Here is an 18,571-nt window from a genome sequence, read left to right as displayed (position 1 = left end):
TGGGTTCTTCAATAAAATTATGCTCAGTAAATATCCTTCGGTGGGAAGGAAGGGGATTGTTCAGTGTGCACAGCACTGTTTCTCACGATTCCTGAGGTGCCTTGGGCCGTGGTCACTCTCGAGTTGCTTCCTTTTGCTGGTTCATAGCCTGTGCCTTCTCACTGTGCTCTCATGTGTTAGAAGGAGCCTCGTTTAATCCCATTCACGAGGGTGCCACCCTCATCACCAAAGTCCACTCGAAGCCCCATATCCTAATCTTGTCATCTTTGGGGGTTAGAATTTCAATAGATGAATTTTGAGGGGACCCACTCAGTTATAAAAGTGGCATTTCAATGGCATTACCTTGGAATTTGATGTTCTTGTAGATCACCATCAGGTTATGTGTTGGCAGTCTGTTTCAAGGTGATAGGCCTGATTCTGAACATACCAGAGGCACATTTATTATTGAGATGCCCGTCTTGTAAAACTAAAATGTAATTTTCCTTATTTGCTCAGCAGCCTTTGTCACCTCCGACCTTGACACTTTGTCTTCTCTCTTCTATAATGCCATGGCCCAACCTCTTGGCACACTTTCTACTTCTCTGAAGATCCTTCCTGGCATATCACTTCTATACCCTCAGACATTAAATATTACTTATACTTGGATTGGGCTTCCCAGAATCTTCCTGCCAAAGCAGGATACATAAGAGACTTAGGTTTGATCCCTGGGTTGGGAAGGTCCCCTGGAGGAGGACATGGCAACCCACTCGTGTTCTTGCCCGGAGAATCCCATGGACAGAGGAGCCTAGTAGGCTGCAGTCCATGGGGTCGCAAAGAGTCTGATATGACTGAAGTGACTTAGCACGTATGTATCCTTGGATTCTGTTGTTGACTCTTATTTCTATACATACTGTCTGAATTTCATGGTGAAAATTGCTGTCTATGTGTTGATTAAGTTATGCCTCCCGCAGGTCAACTCCTGGTCTTTCTCCTGAGTGTCTCCATTTGAACGTACCAAGGGCTTGTGAGAGTCTACATGACTGAGTCGTCATCCCTACCCTCACCCCCATGTTTGCTCCTGTGCTCCCTGCTTAGTGCATGGCTCTGCCCTTCACCCAGGTCCCCTGGCCAGCCCTCGGGCTTCCTCCCAGCCTCCTCCTTCCCCTGCAGCTGCTCAAACTTCTATTTTTTCTCTTTATCTTTTAAAAATTGTCATAAAGTTCAGTCGCTCAGTCGTGTCCGACTCTTTGCGACCCCATGGACTGCAGCACTGCAGGCTTCCCTGTCCATCACCAATTCCTAGAGCTTGCTCAAACTCATGTCCATTGAGTTGGTGATGCCATGCAACCATCTCATCCTTTGTTATCCCCTTCTGCTCTGCCTTCAGTCTTTCCCAGCATCAGGGTCTTTTCCAGTCTCTCAGTTCTTCGCATCAGGTGAAAGTATTAGAGCTTTAGCTTCAGCATGAGTCCTTCCAATGAATATTCAGGACTGATTTCCTTTAGGATGGACTGGTTTGATCTCCTTGAAAAGATCAAAAAAGTATCCACACCATTAAAATGTCCATTTTAACCATTTTTAAGTGTACAGTTAAAAGGCATTGAGTGCATTCACATTATACAGCCATCACCACCATCCATCTTCAGAACCTTTTCATCTTCCCAAATTGAAACGCCTCCCCTATTAAATAACAACTCTCCATTTACCTTCCCCTAGCCCCTGGCAACCACCAATCTATGTCTCTATGAATGTGATTACTTTAGGTCCTTCATATAAGTAAAGTCAGTTAGTATTTGTGCTTTTGTATTTGGCTTATTTCACTTAGCATAATGTCTTCCAGGTTCATGCATTTGTAGCGTGTGTCAGCATTGCCTTCTCTTTTAAGGTTAGGTAATAATCCATTGCATGGATAGAGCACTCTTTGTTTATCCACTCATCTGTCAATGGGTTACTTCTGCTTATTGGCTATTGTGAAAAGTGCAGCCGTGAACATGGGTGTACAAATAATTGTTCAAGCTTAAGTAGATGGCTGGATCACATGGTAATTCTACGTTTAGTTTTTTGAAGAGCCACCATACTGTTTTCCATACTGGATGCTTTTAAAATTCCCACCAGCAATGCACAAGAGTTCCAGTTTCTCCATAACACATAAGAGTTCCAATTTCTCCATGTCTTCACCAACATTGTTACTTGTGTGTGTGTGTTTTAACATTTTGTTACATAAATTAACCTATTTATTATAGGCTAAAAGTGAAAGTATTAGTTGCTCAGTTGTGTCTGATTCTTTGCGCCCCCATGGACTGTAGCCCACTAGGCTCTTCTGTCCATGGAATTCTCCTGGGAAGAATACTGGAGTGGGTTGCCATTTCCTTCTTCAGGGGATCTTCCTGACCCAAGGATCGAACCCACTGTCCTTTGCATCTCCCGTATGGGCAGCCGGGTTCTTTACCACTAGCGCCACCTGGGAAGCTAACAACACTATCCGGTGCTGCTTCTCCTGGTCCTTCAGCTCCTTAGTCTTCTTTCTGATGCAGCCTTGACTGTGACGGCAGAGGTGGTGGTGAAGGTCCGGGCACCACCAGCTGCTGTTCTCACACAGGAACCGCAGTGCCGAGTGCCCACGGCTCGTCTCTTCTTGGTTTTGCCACAGAAGGAGCAGGTGTGCTTGGCGTGCTGGCTGGTGTCGGTCTTCTTCACCGTCTTCCTGAGGGAGGCATCGTGACGGGCCCCGTATTTGCTCATGATTCTGACCTCCTTGGTGCATTTCGCCAGGTTGCCACCACTTACGTCTGAGCCCAAGAGCTATTTGTGTTCTTTCTGGTGGTAGCCATTCTGCCAGCTGCCAGGTGATATCTCATGGTGGTTTTGATCTCTTCTCTCTTGAAGTTTCAGATATCTCTCAAAGTCATTCACGAGCTCCCCACCAGTTCAGCCTGACAGTGCCCCCCCCTTGGCTCCTGCCAGCCGCCCCGCCCTACGCCCCCCAGTAGTCCTGAGTCCTCAGTATGATGCCACCTGTTTTCTTGTCTCCCTCTCTCGGTGGTCCTGGGCTGGGTCCATTCTTGCTCACATTGCAGCTCCGGTGTACTAGAAGGACCTGGCCATAGAAAGACTGCATTCGGAATAATGACTGGAGGACCCAGACTTCAGGTCTTGCTGCTCATTCTCCTGGGGTGCCAAGCCCCGCCCCTTCTGTCTGTGCATCTTCACAGTTGAAAGCAGGTGGTATTAATATACCCCCAACTCTAAAATTAGAGAAACCAACTCCCGTGATCCTCGGTGGGGATTTTTGAAAATGGTTGATTGCATTTAAATCAAATCTGAGTTTATATTTTGCTTCACCACGTCACCGTGGGTAACAATTTCATTTCTGTAGAAAATTATTTGTGGAGGAAGCCGCCTGTGCCAGGAGAGCCCTGGGCCCCTCCTTCTGACTGTGAGGGGAAGTCCACCCTACCCAGCCTTCCATCCCGTCATGTTTTCAGTTCCCTGTTTTTATTTCTCTGGTGAATTCGAAAACTTGCAAATCAGCTAGGTCTGGTGAAAGAGACATTGGGAGGATGTTTGCCGAAGGGGCAGAGAAGATGTCCAGATTGGCAATAAAAATGTTCAGCAGCTGGAGGGGAAATGCTGGCCTTAGGGAGGGAGCCAGTGTGCTGCCCCATGGGTGAGCTGTTAACCAGTGAGATGCTAGATTCAGGCAGTGTCCACGGAGTCCTGGGGAGGGTCCTTGACTGCTGGGGTGGCTGAGGGCTTGGGCCAGTGGCCACTTAGAAAGGGGAACACAACTGCCCCAGGATATTAGGATCTGGGGTTTCCCTGGTGGTGCTAGTGGTAAAGAACCTGCCTGCTAATGCAAGAGTCGTAAGAGACACGGGTTTGATTCCTGGGTCGGGAAGATCCCCTGGAGAAGGGAATGGCTACCCACTCCAATATTCTTGTCTGAAGAGTCCCATGGACAGAGGGGCCTGGCAGGCTACAGACGATGGGGTCACAAAGAGTTGGACATGACTGATCAACTTAGCACGCACATATTAGGATCTGCTGTAGCCAGACTGGTGCCTCTTGGCCGGAGGGGACCTCTGGCTGTTTCAGAGGTGTTTAATCTTGATGTCCGGTATGTTAAGTCTCAGACTCGGAGACTTCCCTGGTGGTCCAGCGGCTGGGAATCTGCCTTCCAGTGCAGGGGATGTGGGTTTGATCCCTGGTTGGGGAATTAAGATCCGACATGCCACAACCATGGAGAAGGAAATGGCAACCCACTCCAGTGTTCTTGCCTAGAGAATCCTTTGGACAGAGGAGCCTGGTGGGCTTCCGTCTATGGGGTCGCACAGAGTCGGACACAACTGAAGCGACTTAGCAGCAGCAGCAGCAGCAGCATTCCACAACTAAGACCTGATGCTGCCAAGTAAATAGTTTTTTTTTTTTCCAAAAGGCTCAAACCTGGGCTCAGAGTTGCCAGTTTAGAGTTATTATCCAGTCTATTGGTTCCGTGGGTCCTTCACCCTGTCAGTGTGAAAATGGATCTTGCACGGAGTATGGAGTACACCCCTAGAGGAAGGCGGGGCACAGGTTTGGGAAGTGCTGGAGGATGTTCCCACTGGGAGCATGAAGGAGGTGCCACGTGGACCCCTGTGTCATGTGGACAAGGGCCAGCTGTGCCGGGCTGAGGTGTTAGGGCTGGGAACCCAGACGCCAGCTGCTCCCAGGGCCAGACAGCCCCCAGAGATGAGTGAGGAGGGCGCCAGGGAGAGGCGGCACCTGTGAGGCACGTTGCCCCCGTGGAGCAGGCTGGGACGTGTGGTCCGTCTGTGGGTTCAGGTGGAAGCGAGGACAGAGTTAGATGAGCCACCAGCAGTCTGCCATGGTGGATGTTTTCCTCTTCTTTATAGAGTAGTCAGATGGGGACATTAGAATAGAGCCCAAAGGAAGGGAGGGGGTTAGCCGTCCTGTTATTGCGAGAAGGAATCCCAGGTGGTTCAACAAGTTCAATGTATGGCAAAAACCGCCACAATATTGTAAAGTAATTAGCCTCCAATTAAAATTAAAAAAAATTTTTTTTCTTGCCTAAAACACACACACACCCACACACACACACCCACACCACACACACACACACACACACACACACACACACACTCCTGCAGCAGTCAGTCGTGTGTTTGCTCTCCAGTTGACTCCCTGCCTTCCCATGCAAGTTCTGTTTCCCAGGCCTCCTCGCCCATCCTTTCGGTGGGAGGTGGTGGTGCGGGGGGCAGGTGAGAGGACAGGGAAGCAGCTTGATTGGGGGTGGGGGCATCTCTAGCACTGAGTGCTTCCTGTGGTCCGTGGAGGTCCCCCCTCTGCTGCCAGTTCCCCGACTTTACCCCTTGGTCCCTCTGCCACAGTCCAGCTGGTACCCACAGCCACGGTAGCGTCACCTGGTACCGCCTTTGGTTCCTCTGGCTCTAGGGTTGGGTCCTTTTTTGTTTTGGCCACGACACATGGCATGCAGGATCTTCCCCGACCAGGAATCGAACCCGTGTCCCCCCGCACTGGCTGTGCCCCTCACATTGGGAGCATGGAGTTCTTAACCACTGGACCACCCGTGAAGTCCAAAACGGTTTGGATGTCTGACGTCGGTTGTCTCTGGGTTCCCTCGGTATCTCCTATTCGCTTTTTGGCTTCCACGGTCTCTGTAACAGATGTCTTATGTGAAGCTCCTTCAGTGGGCTAGCTCATGTGGTTTCTGATTTTGTGACTGGGTGGGCCCTGGGATGGAGCAAGCTTGGCTTGTTGGTGAGCGGCCAGGAGACCCGGGGGATTGTCGCAGGGTGAGTGACAGCGAGAGTGGGATGAGGTGAGGCGGAGAGGGAGAGGGAGAGGCAGCCAGGTCCCGTCTGGGCAGTAAGTGCCAGTTCACCCTCCTTTCCTTGCTTTATTTCTGTAATTTCCGTTCACCCCCACCAAGATAATTGGTGCTTGTTCTTTAGAGTCAGTAGGGATGTTTACGTTTAAATCTCCCGAAGTCTTCAAAAGCAATCTCAGATCATTGTGTGTTTATTTATTCTTTAAAAATGCATCAAGTTCTGAATTATACACTTTAAAATGCTGAATTTTATATTCAGTGAATTTTACTACAATTGAAAAAAAAACAAAAAACAGGACAGTGGCTAAGTTGCCTTTACTGGCAAGTTTGTTTTCCTAACTGAAAGGGAATTTAATCGCAGAGTTAATTTCAGTTTCAGAATGTAAAACGGTATAGCCAATGTGGAAAATACTTTGATGGCTTCTCAAAAAATTAAGCACAGATTTACCAAACAATCCTGCAATTCTATTCCTAGATGCAGACCTAAAAAAACTGAAAGCAGGGAATCACAAATATTCATAGCAGGGTTATTCACAGGAGCCAAAACGAAGAAACGAGAACCCAAACGTGCATCGACAGGTGAATGGATAACGAAGTGTGGTGTTTACTCTAAGTATGTTTGTGCTCAGCCACTGAGTCGTGTCTGACTCTTGCAGCCCTAGGGACTGTGCCCCACCAGGCTCCTCTGTCCATGGGATTCTCCAGGCAAGAATACTGGAGTGGGCTGCCATTCCCTTCTCCAGGGGATCTCCCCAACCCAGGAATCAAATCTGCATTGCCTGCATTGGCGGGCAGACTCTTCACGATGGAGCCATCTGGGAAGCCCATACTATTTATAATGGAATAGTATTCAGTCATAAGAAGACACGCTGCTACTTACTATAACATGGATGAGCCTTAAAAACATACTAAGTGAGAGTTGTCAGACACAAAAGATCACATGTGGTGTGATTCCACTTATACGTAGAATCTAGAATAGTCAAATTCATAGAGAAAGTATGTGGAATAGAGGTTTACGGGGGGCGGGATATGGGAGGGAGGATGGGGAGAGTGTTAGTGTTTAATGGCTGTGAGGTTTCTGTTTCAGTGATGAAAAGTTCTGGAAATGGAGAGTGGTGGTGGTTGCATGACTTTGTGAATGTATTTCATGTCACTGAATTATACACTTGAAATGGTTAAGGTGGTATTTTATTATGCATGTTTTGCTACAATTTAAGAGAGCAAAAAAGTTTCAAGTTTACATGTTTTGTATGAGTCTTTAGCATGTGTTCTTCGTGGTCAAAGCTCAGTCCCTGTGTTCTAGTTCCAGGAGGCAGCCTTGTGGCTGATTGAATCACGGCCAAGTGAGAAAGCCACGGCCCCTCATTGGAAACTCGGCTTTGCCAGTGAACTTGTGTCTTGTCGTCAGGCTCACCGAGGTGTGAGCGGGCTTTGAGGATGCCTGTGGTCACCCAGGTCTCAGGTGGAAACGTGGAAGCGCTTGGCTTGCCTTTTGTTCCTGGAATGGTTGATACTATGTATGGCTGATTCTGTTGGCTTCCTACTGAAAAATCCATCCCTCTTTTCTTTGGCTTATTATAGCCCTGATTGTGCTTGGGGCTGTGGGGTGTCCTTCTCTAGGTCAAAGCTCATGAGCGGTTTAGCCAGTCTTGACATGTTCTTCACTCTCTTGTGTGCATTTATCCTTGTCTGAAAAAAACGAGGTAATAGAGCTGGCTTTATCTTAACCTCTTTCTTCTGTTCCCGTTGTGAATGCGAGGCCCAGAGTGGCCACCTGATGCGAAGAGCTGACTCACTGGAAAAGACCCTGATGCTGGGAAAGATTGGGGGCAAGAGGAGGAGGGGGCGACAGAGGATGAGATAGCTGGGTGGCATCACCGACTCAATGGTCATGAGTTTGAGCAAACTCCGGGAGATAGTAAAGGATAGGGAAGCCTGGCGTGCTGCAGTCCCTGGGGTTGCAAAGAGTCGGACCCGACTGAGTGAGTGAACGATAGCAGAGAGGTGACAGTGCCCTGAGACAGTGAGGCGAAGGCCAGGAGGGTGGGTGTTCTGCCCACGACAGAGCCTTCCAACCAGCTGTCTGTACCTCCAGACTGAATTGTCCTTTGTTGTTTACGGGGAGCCTAGCTCCTTGTCTCTGTGTTTTCTGTTTTTTGTTGAGTGGTGCTTTTTTTGTTTGTTTGTTTATTTTAATTTTATTTTTAAGGTTTTCGGTCATACCCCATAGCATGTGGACCTTAATTCCTCCACCAGGGGTTGAACTCGCGCGCCCTACATGGGAAGGCAGAGTCTTAACCACTGGACTGCTGCAGGAGGCCCTGTTTCTTGTTTAATTTTGAGGGATATCCCCACCCCCCCCCCAGAGCCTGCCATGTTGTGGGTCCCCCTGAAATGATTGTCAGGTGATTGAAGAACATGCCCATGCTCCCTGCATTAGGCTTCTTCTAGTTGCAAGTGACAGCCAGACTCGCAGACAGCCCGAAGCAGAAAAGGGCACTTCCTGACTTCAGTAAATAAGAAAACTAGGGGTGGAGCCGGATTCAGGGGCTCAGCATCCCCCACGTCTGTCCCTGGATCTCTCTCATCACCACTTCTCTGGGTGGGCCACTCTACATGAGAGGGTACAGTGGCCCCAGGAAGCTCCAGATTGACATGACTATGAAGAGTTCCTGCCTCTAGCACAGAAGTTAGCAAACTTCTTCCTTAAGGGATCGAATAGCGAGTACAGTACTTCAGGCTTTGTGGGCTGTAAGTTTTTGTAGCAGCTCTGCCTTTGTAGCAGGAACGCAGCTACAGACGACTTGTAAACAAATGCCCGTGACTGCATTCCCATAAAACTTTATTTGCACACACATTGATGGGGCTGCTGAATCTGGCCCTTCAGTTGTTGTCTGCTGACTTCACTCTGAAAAGAGACAAGGCCTCTCTTCTAGTGGTTCAGGTAGAGTTGTGGGGAGGGCCCACTGGTCTAGGGCTGGGACCAGGGGAATACTCACTTTAGGCAAAGAATTGCAGGGAGCTCCAAAAACCCTCAGCAATCAAGATCAATCATATTTTTATATAATATTAAAAAAATGAAAACACAGAAAAGACTCCATCACACGAAGGTCACACAAAAGTCATACAAAATGTCAAGCAGGGCCAGAACGAGGGGGCGCTGAGTAAGGTGATTTGAGGCGCCCGCCCTGCTGTGGCCAGGTGGTTGCTCAGCCCGGGTCACCTGCCGAGCCCTGTAGCGCTAAAGGCACCTTACAGAGAAGCGAATGGAACACAGATCCCCTGGGAAAGAGAGGCACACGGGCCAGAGGAAAGGGCAAGGCTTGCTCTTCGCCTGTCTTGGCCGTGAAGTACTTCATACACATGCTTTATTTTCTCAGTTTTCTCCCCCTCATCTCAAACCTCAAAGGCAGGTAGTAATCCCCATTTTACAGATGAGGAAAATGAAGGACAGAATAAGTCGCCCAGGGTCACGCAAGGCCTGAACTAGAATTTGAGCCAGGGTTTTTGTCTGCCAAAGTGCATTCTTTGAATTGGCATTGGTTAGTGTTGAAATTTTGCAAAAATCCTCTGTCATCCTGTCAGCAGGGACCCCCAGGTAGCTCACCTTAGTGCTCCCCTCCTGGCTCCTGTTCTTGTCAGCAGATGGCTTTCAGGAGCTGGGAGAACCAGAAGCCCTCACCTGCTTTTGGAATCAGCCTCCGGTTTGGAGCAGTAAGCAATCAGTGTATACGCCCCAATTAAATTATGGACACCGCAGTGTTAAGTGGCAGGTGAGCTGCGCTTTAAGTAGACCACATTAATTCTGGCAGTGGGAGCGGAGCCCTGCTGGGATATTGATGATCAGCAGCCGCATCATTCAGGCGAGCTTTAGAAGGATTCCGGAGTGGTAAGCAATTTAGAAATGGAAAGATGAAAACACGCCTTGAAGTGTTTCGTGTGTTTTCAAGGTCAGAGGGAGGTGACTGCAGTTTTCAGAAAAGACAGGATGCAGATGAGAGTCTCTGGACTGAAGTCATGCTGGATGTACTGATGGTTGTCTGGTGGGTTACGATGCAAGTTATTGGCTGGCTGGCCGGCTGGCCCCAATACTCTCAGCAAATGTCCTGTCTTGGTTTCTGAGAAAGGCTTCAAGTAGAAGCCTTCCTTCACTTTATTCTATCTTTATGTACAGACACTGACACAGAGTGATTTCATGCAACACTTTGCTGCCTAGGCCAATTTTTTTTAAAAGAAAAAATTTTAACTTTTAAATAGGAAACGTGTTAAAAGAAAAGTTATGCATTTGTGTGGTTTGGACTGATCTAATGGGTTTCGGGGGACTTTCCTGGTGGTCCAGTGGCTGAGACTCCATGCTCCCAATGCAGGGGGCACAGGTTTGATCTCTGGTCAGGGAACTGGATCTCACATGCTGCAACTGAGTTAAAATTTTAAAGAAGTAACTAGTGGGTTTCAGAAGGGGGTTAGTTTGGCATTTAGGGATTGAGAGAAGGCATTCTGAGTGATCCACTCTGCTGGTGGTTTTACCAGTCCTTCTTGGGATGTTTCTTTGAAATGATTTCAGAGATTGACTTGATCCACGAATGCACACACACACGTGTGCGTATGTACACATTTAGATGCCGTGAAAAGAAAAAGGAAAAGAGGAAACAACCTGTATGTTCTCGGATAAGAAGGTAATTCTTTAGCAAACAGTGGTTGGTCACCATGGGCTGGACGTCACGCTCAGTGTTTTATCTCCCTTTTCTCCAGTTACTCCAGAAACCCTGGGGGAGTCTACACTTGGGGGCTTCTGTTAAGAGAGAGGAGTCTGAAGCTTAGCATGCTTGAGGGATCTGCCCAGAGGCATTCCCCTGAAGACCTCCTCACCTGTTGTCCTGCCCACGAGACCAGAAGCTTGTTAGGGACACGTCCTTCTTGTCTACCTGGGGGCCCATAGCTTCGCCCAGCTCATGGCTCCCAGGAAGAAGGCAGTCTGTGCTCCCTGAGCTAAATTGCAATCTTAGACTCAGCTTGTCAGCCTGGTGTCCAGTTTATGGAGATGTGCGTATTCACATCCTTCTGGAAGGAAGGTTCAAAGATCTTGTCACCTTCTCAGAGGGGTCCGTGAGTCTGTTTAGCTCCTGGGTTGGAATCCATCAAGCAATTGTGAACACGATCCTTTTCAAGGAGGGGAGCCCCCCTCACTTTGCAAGATGGTTTGATGACGTGGTTCACAGTGAGACAGCTCTGAGGTCCTTTTCTGCTGTCCCACTTATAACTGTGTATCACTGGGCCGGTTACTTCACTTGGCTGGGTCTCAGCCTTGTCTTTGACATGGAGACAGCAGTGGTAGTTGAGAGGACTGAGGTTAGATGAAAAGTGTGGAGTGCAGTGGCTGGTACGTACTTAATGCTCAATAAGTAGCAGTGTCTGTCCCTGTTGTTGCTGTTATTATTATTGACAGCATTGAAAAGTATTGATGAACTACTATTAAGTAAAGGTTGGTCACAAAATTAGGTATATACTAGAATAACACCTATGAAAAAAATCTGTGTGTGTATGGACAAAAAAGGCAGGATGTGAAGCGACGTGGTGACTATTTTATGGATAAAGACACACTTCTTAGCTTTCCCTTAAAGCCTTAAATCTGTTCCTATTATTAGACATACAGAAATCTCCCTGAAGGAACTAGAAATGAGGACGGTTAGTTATGCACAGGGATGTTCAAATCACTACACGGGGAAAATTGGCATTGTATTATGTTCCCAGCAGTCATGAAATAAATTATGTTTAACTGGGGAGCCATCGAAAATCATGTTTCCAAAGATCTTCAAATGTTACGGAGAAAATGCCCATGATCTAGACAAGGAAAGAAACAAGTCCAGATACAAAGCTACGAATGTGTGGTGTGTGTGTGTGTGTGTGTATGTGTATATATATATATACACATACACACACACATGTACACGTGTCCCCTGGAGGAGGGCATGGCAGCCCATTCCAGTATTCTTGCCTGGAGAATCCCATGGACAGAGGAACCTGGCGAGCTACAGTCCATAGGGTCACAGAGAGTCAGACGTGACTGAAGTGACTGAGCGCACACACATACATATACAGCACACAGTATGACGATATGTTAATTTCTTGCTGCTGCTGCTCCAACAAATTATTGCAAACTTTGTGGCTTACAACAACACGAATTAATTTTCCTACATCTATGGAGGGCAGAAGTCCAGAGTCAGTCTCACTGGGCTAAAGGCAAGGCGATGGCAGGGCTGGTGCCTTCTGGAGGCTCCCGGGCAGGATCTGTTCCTTGCCTCTTCCGGCTTCTGGCAGCTTCTGGTGGCTTCTAGCAGTTTCCAGCATTCCTTGGCTGTGGCCGCATCACTCCAGGCTCTGCTTCTCTGGTCATGCTGCTGCCTTCCCTTCTGCCTCAGATCTCCCTCCCCACCCCTCTTTTCTGTACAAATTTTATTATTTATTTTTGTTTTTGGCTGTGCTGGGTCTTCGTTGCTATGCACAGGCTTTCTCTAGTTGTGGAGCACAGGGGCTGCTCTTCGTTGTGCACGGGCTTCTCATTGCCGTGGGTTCTTTTGTTGGGGGGCACGGGCTCTTGGGTGAGTGGGCTTCAGTAGCTGAAGCATGTGGGCTCACTGGTTTTGGTTCCAGGCTCTAGAGCACAGGCTCAGTGGTTGTGGCGCATGGGCTTAGCTGCTCCAAGGCATGTGGGATCTTGCCGGACCAGGGATCCAACCCATGTGCCCTGCATTGATTGGCAGGTGGCTTCTTTACCACTGAACCACCAGGGAAGCCCTCCCCCTACCTCTTTTAAAGATACCTGTGGTTATGTCAGGCCCAGAGAGACTATCCAGGGTAGTCACCCCATCTCAAGATCCTGAATTTAGTCACAGCTACAGAGTCCCTTGTGCCGTGTAAGGTAAGATGTCCAGGTTCCAGGGCTTATGATGTGGTTATCTTTGGGAGTCACAATTCAGCTATCACAGATGTCAGTTTTGTAGAAAAAAAGCAAAGTGCAGGCAAAGAGATTGATTTGAAAATGTTAACAGTGATCACCTCTGGATGGTGATCAGGTCATTTTTTTTTTTCCTGCACCAAGAAGCTTGTGGGATCTTAGTTTCCTGACCAGGGATCGAACCGAGGCCCACGGAAGTGAAAGCCCTGAGTCCTGACCACTGGACTGCCAGGGAATTCCCTGGGTAGGGGGGGTTACGTTTATTTTGGGTATACTCTCCGGTATCTTCCTTTTCCGTGCTAAGAAATAAGTCTTCTACCACCATCAACACGGCCCCTGGATGCTCCTCTGGACGCGATGTGCGCCCCACGGTGTGGTCCCCTGTCTCCACAGAGCCCGTGTTCTGGTTCTACGTGAAGGAGGTGCTCAGCAAGCACGAGCTGCAGCGCTTCCACGCCTTGCGCCACATCGCCTCGGACGTGGGCCGCGGCCGCGCCTGGCTGCGCTGCGCCCTCAACGAGAACTCCTTGGAGCGCTACCTGCACATGCTCCTGGCTGACCGCGGCCGGCTCAGGTACCCGGGCAGGGTGGGGGAGTGGGTGCCCCCGGGGCTGGGGGTGACCATCGCAGGATGTGCCTGCCTGCATCCGGGATGGCTGGGTTCCCCTCTTCCAGCCCCAGCTTGTCTGGCTGAGCCGTTGGGCACAGTCCACTGGAGACCAAGTGAAGATGCCTGTCGGGCTCCTTCCACGTGGCAACTGCATGCAGCAGGCACTCAATAGATGCCTGTTATTAATAAGGCCTGGGGTGTGGAGGGAGCTGTTGTCTTAGGACACGTGTGCCCCTCTTGGCAGAATCTTAATCTCAGTTTCTTTCAGATCCAGAATTTCTTGCTCTTTAGAAGTCGGGTGTTCAGTGCCCTGTCTCTTGCCGTGTATCTCCTTGCACACCGGGTACTGGATGGTTCTTCTGGCTTTTTTTTTTTTTTTTAAGAGCTTCGTGATCTCAAACTGATGGAAAGTAATAGGGGCGTTTTAAGTTGAGAGAAGTCATTTGTTATTAAAAAGAACCCCTCCCATCCTTTTGTTTTCTTTTTTTCTTGATCATAAAGTTTATTCCAGAAGTGAGGTTATGCTGCCAAAACAAGCGTTTTGGAAACCTCAGTGGCTTGAGACCACCAGGTCCATGTCTTCTGCCTGCTGCGTGTCTGTCATGGGTTGAGGGTCTCATCTCAGAGACCCAGGCTAACAGAGGCACATCTCTGCGTATGCTTTCTGGACTGCCAAGGCAGACAGGGGGCTCTGGCTAAGGGAAACACTGGCCCTCCAAGCTTCTGCCCACCATGAAGCTTCACTTCCACGCGTATTTTATTGGCCAGCAAGTCACACTCAGTAGGGTGGGCAAGGTATGGTTATTCCACAGCCATAGGGAGAAGGCACTCAATGTGTATCAGTGAATAGTACAGGCAGCCGCCTTCCCTTCAGACACGTTTGATGGATGCTGTGGAACCCGCTGGGATGAGACTGAAATCACTCGTAAACCGCATAGACGGAGCTCTGCTGGCGTGTTGGTGTGTTTCCCTGTCGTTGTGCCTGCGTGCTGATCGTTATGACTTCTCTCTCTGTCTGCCTCTCTCTACCCGTCCCTCCCTGTCTCCCTTCCTCCCTCCTCCTCTCTCACATTATTATTTTCCCTCTGAGACGGGTGGACCAGACATGTTGTTTTGTGTCACCTGATGGTCCAAAGAGACAGTGATCAGTTCCGCCCTAGTCCCTTGAATAACTTCCACACCCAGCAGTGCCCAGATCCTCAACAATGAGATGTCACTTAATTCAGTAAGCTGGCCTTTATTTCATCAGTGCTGTGATACACTCCTGTGATTTCATATCTTGCTCTGCGTTCCCTGGCTCAGGTCTTCTCTGGTGTTTCTTCTGCTGCTTGAGGTCGTCTTTCTTCTAATAGTTTAGGGGTTCTGGTGTTAGGTGTTCCAGGCTTGTGTACTAAGGTGTCAAAGATACCCTTGAGGTTCTCTTATTTGATGTGGCCTGTGATATAGCTGTAGGGATGAAATGGGAGGGATGGGGGCCAGGAAGACGGGAGATAACCGTACCCACATGCTGCCTAGGACTACTCATGTCTGAGTTGGGAGGCTGTGCATGTCTGCGGGTACCTCTGAGCATTAACCAGCTTTCACTAAAGAAAACACACTCATGTTTCTTGATTCCCTGGTGGCTCAGCGGTAAAGAATCTGCCTGCCAATGCAGGATAGGCAGGTTCAATCCCTGGATCAGGAAGATTCCCTGGTGAAGGAAATGGCAACCCAACTCCAGTATTCTTGCCTGGGAAATCCCACAGACAGAGGAGCCTGGTGGGCTGCATATAATCCACGGGGTCGCAAAAGAGTCAGACAGGACTAAGCGACCAAACAACTCATGTTTCTTAACAGTAGTTTTTTTGTGTGTGTAAATCTCTTTCCAGCAGATTATTTACAAGTGCCATCTGCCATCCATATCCCCAGGTTCTGCATCTGTGGACTCAACCAGCCGTGGATTGAGTGCTGTGTTTAAGATCTGTGGTTGGTTGAACCTATGGTGGCAGAATTCGCAGATTTGGAGGGCTACCTGTACTATGCTCTTGTATGTAAGCATCCTCAACTTTGGTATCTGTAGTGGGTCCTGGAGCCGATCCCCCATGGATACTGAGGGACAGGTGTCCTTTAGAGCCGTACTCTGTGTCAAGGTTGAATGTGACAGTGAGCAATAGAAGGGAATATGCTGTTAAGACTCACTGTTGTACTTCGCTGAATCACTAGCCTCTAATTCAGTGCGGGAAAACCAAATTTATTTACATGCAAGAAAACTGGCTCCAGTCTGTAAAGAATCACAGTTTGGGAATCAGAGGTCTGACTGCACTGCCAGCTTGAAGACACAGTCTGTGCTTCCACTGACTTCTTTGCCAGGTTAAGTATGTTGACAATGATGTCTGTCTTTTCTCTTTCTGTTGGTTGTATTCAGTCACTTCAGCAGCTATGTATCCGGTCTTTTGCTGAACTCCAGGTCACCCATCACTGACCGTGCTTTAGTGAAATTGAATTTTGACTCCATTAGTTTAGAGTTCTCTGACCCGGTGGGGAAGTCAGAGATGAGAATATTTACTTGTTATTGCTTAGCCGGGGGTCGGCTAAAGAGCTGGGCCGTGGGGCAGGGAGAGCTGCCTTTGAGCCCAGGCTGTACCATTTATTGCTGAATGACCTTGGACAATGGAATGACCGATTGGCCTTCTGGTCCCCTTCTCTACAACTGCCGTTTAGGTCTGTGGGCTTTTTTAGCTTCCCAGCCCATTCCAGGGGGTAGTTTGGGCTTTTGAGGCTGCTGCCCAAACTGGTGTTACATACAGATGCCTCGGTTGAAGGGCCCAGGGAACTAAAATTTCGCTCTGAAATCGTCTCTTCTTGTATGAGTCCACTCGGGGTCCCTGTGGGCTGGCTTGGATTTCCTGTCTTATTTCTTAGAAACGTTGCTCGAGTGAAAGTCACCACTGTTTGCCCCCTTTTCCTTTTCTGCTTCATAAGTAGTGCGTTTCCATCTCATGCCTGTCTTGGTACGCTCAGGCTCTAATGATCTCAGGGGACCCGTGAGGAAGTTGTAGGGTATACGCATTCAATCCTTTGTTTATAACCAGAAGACCCAGCGCAGCAGACCTTGCACGGCCACGTTGGCATGGACAGGCACGAACTTTCAGGGAGCCATGTGAAGGAATTGTCTGGCTAACGGATGCTGAGAACGACGGTTCAGAGCATTCCCCCTCTCTCTTTTCCATTTGCAGCACGTTTTATGAAGACTGGGCTTTTGTCATGGATGAAGAAAGGTCTAGCATGCTTCCCACCATGGCAGCTGGTAAGCTTGGCCAGGGCCAGGGGTGCGGGGCAGGGGGTCCTGTGAAGCCTGGTGAGCAGAGGTGCTGCCTGGGAGTGAATGTGTAACTCCACGGGGTGCTGTGGGTTCCCCGTCCCTCACTGAATGAAAGGACCACTCATCACTCGGCACTATCCTTCCTTTAGTGGTGAAGAACACGGAGTCCATTTATCTAGAATTGTGATACCCTGGCTGGGAAAGCGTGAGGTTGTGGGGTTTTGGCTGAGGCTTTGCAAGTGTGAGATAAAGATCCAGGGAACTGGGGGAGGAGACACGTCTCGGAAGCCTGGCTCTCCCTCCCTCTGGCAGGTGGCCTGAGGCAGATCCGTTGAGTTTTTCACCTTTACCTTCCTCTTCTGCAAGGTGGGAATCCTGATGGCACTGCAGTCACACTGATAGGGTTGTGAAAGAACCAGATGAGACAGTCAGTATCTGATTTGTCTGGTGAAAGCCCTGCCTTGATGCTAGTTGACGAACTGTAAAATTGTCTGACGTTTGACTCTCACTCAAAAGGTGAATGCAACCGAAGTGGGTGCCTTGCTTCTTTCTTCCAAATCCTTTGTGCCTCCCCTTTCTCTCTTTCCTGAAAGTTTTCAGAGTCCCACCTACTGAGTTACATTAGGCTTGTCCATCGATGAGGAAAAGTCAGATGGCCATGATGTCGTACGTAGGCCATAGGAGACCAGTGCGCATTTTTGCCTGAAGATATAATGGACATGATATTGGTGCACATTTCTTTTTTTTAATTGGAGGATAATTGCTTTACAGTGTTGTATTGATTACTGCCATGTGACAAGGTGAATAGCCATAATTTTATATATCCCCTCCTTCTTGATTGGAAGGAAATGGCAACCCACTCCAGTATTCTTGCCTGGAGAATTCCATGGACAGAGGAGCCTGGTGGGCTACAGTCCATGGGGTCGCAGAGAGTCGGACGTGACTGAGCGACTATCACTCCCTCCCTCCCTCCCTCTTGATCCTCCATCCCCCGCTCCTATCCCACTCCGCTAGGTCATCACAGAATGGCAGACTGGGCTCCCTGTGTTACATAGCAGCTTCCTGCTAATTACCTGTTTTGCACAATAGTGTGTATATGTCATTTTTTGATTGATTACCAAGCTGATTTTGGTGGATGATGGTATTTAATACTCTGTAAGAGATGCTGTTGTCCCTGTTTTATAGGTAAAGAAACTGAAGCTCAGAGAGGTCATGAATGGCTTGACCAAGGTCTCAGAGCTACTGAGTGGCCGTGCTGGGGCTCAGCCCAGGCAGACCGACCCCAGAATTTAAGCCTTCCCCTCCCCATGACTAACTTCTTATTTGAGTTTGTCTTCCTGACAGATAGGGAGAGACTTTGGAAGTCTCAACTCCCATGATAGCGGTGTCTCCTGACCCCAGTTTTGTGGGAGTTTTTTTTTTTTAAGTCATCGTTTGAGATGAGTGTGTCTTGTGTCCTCTGACGTCTGCAGCTTGTTTATTGTGTTGGAAGTGTGACTGTTGAACAGCAGACACTCCAGACTTTTCCCTTTTCGGGGGATAGGTCTGAACTCCATACTCTTCGCGATTAACATCGACAACAAGGACTTAAACGGGCAGAGTAAGTTTGCTCCCACCGTCTCGGACCTCTTGAAGGAATCCACGCAGAACGTGACCTCCTTGCTGAAGGAATCCACGCAAGGAGTGAGCAGCCTTTTCAGGGAGATCACAGCGTCCTCGGCTGTCTCCATCCTCAGCAGAGCTGAGCAGGAGACCGACCCCTTGCCTGTGGTGTCCAAGCACGTCAGTGCCGGTGAGAGAGGACGGGGACACGGGGGTCGGGCGGGGATGAGATGAAAGCGCCCCGGGAAGTGAAATCCGATACACTGGTGTTTTCAG

At 48.9% G+C, this 18,571-nt stretch overlaps 1 protein-coding gene and 1 pseudogene across 2 annotated transcripts in view; one reads left to right on the top strand and one right to left on the bottom strand.

Annotated features, from left to right (window-relative positions):
• Nucleotides 1-18,571, top strand: part of SNX29 (sorting nexin 29) — a 600,629-nt gene that overhangs the window by 56,597 nt on the left and 525,461 nt on the right. For both annotated transcript variants that reach the window (XM_027527872.1, XM_027527873.1), the window contains 3 exons: nt 13,176-13,356; nt 16,608-16,678; nt 18,237-18,485. In XM_027527872.1, the coding sequence (XP_027383673.1) occupies nt 13,176-13,356; nt 16,608-16,678; nt 18,237-18,485 (501 nt within the window). The remainder of the gene's footprint in view (nt 1-13,175; nt 13,357-16,607; nt 16,679-18,236; nt 18,486-18,571) is intronic.
• LOC113883833 lies at nt 2,348-2,826 on the bottom strand (annotated as a pseudogene).

The sequence above is a fragment of the Bos indicus x Bos taurus genome, chromosome 25 (assembly GCF_003369695.1).
Source record: "Bos indicus x Bos taurus breed Angus x Brahman F1 hybrid chromosome 25, Bos_hybrid_MaternalHap_v2.0, whole genome shotgun sequence".
In the NCBI taxonomy this organism is placed as follows: Eukaryota; Metazoa; Chordata; class Mammalia; order Artiodactyla; family Bovidae; genus Bos; species Bos indicus x Bos taurus.
The sequence above is the reverse complement of the archived record's forward strand: the minus strand, read 5'-3'. Positions and strand labels throughout refer to the sequence as shown.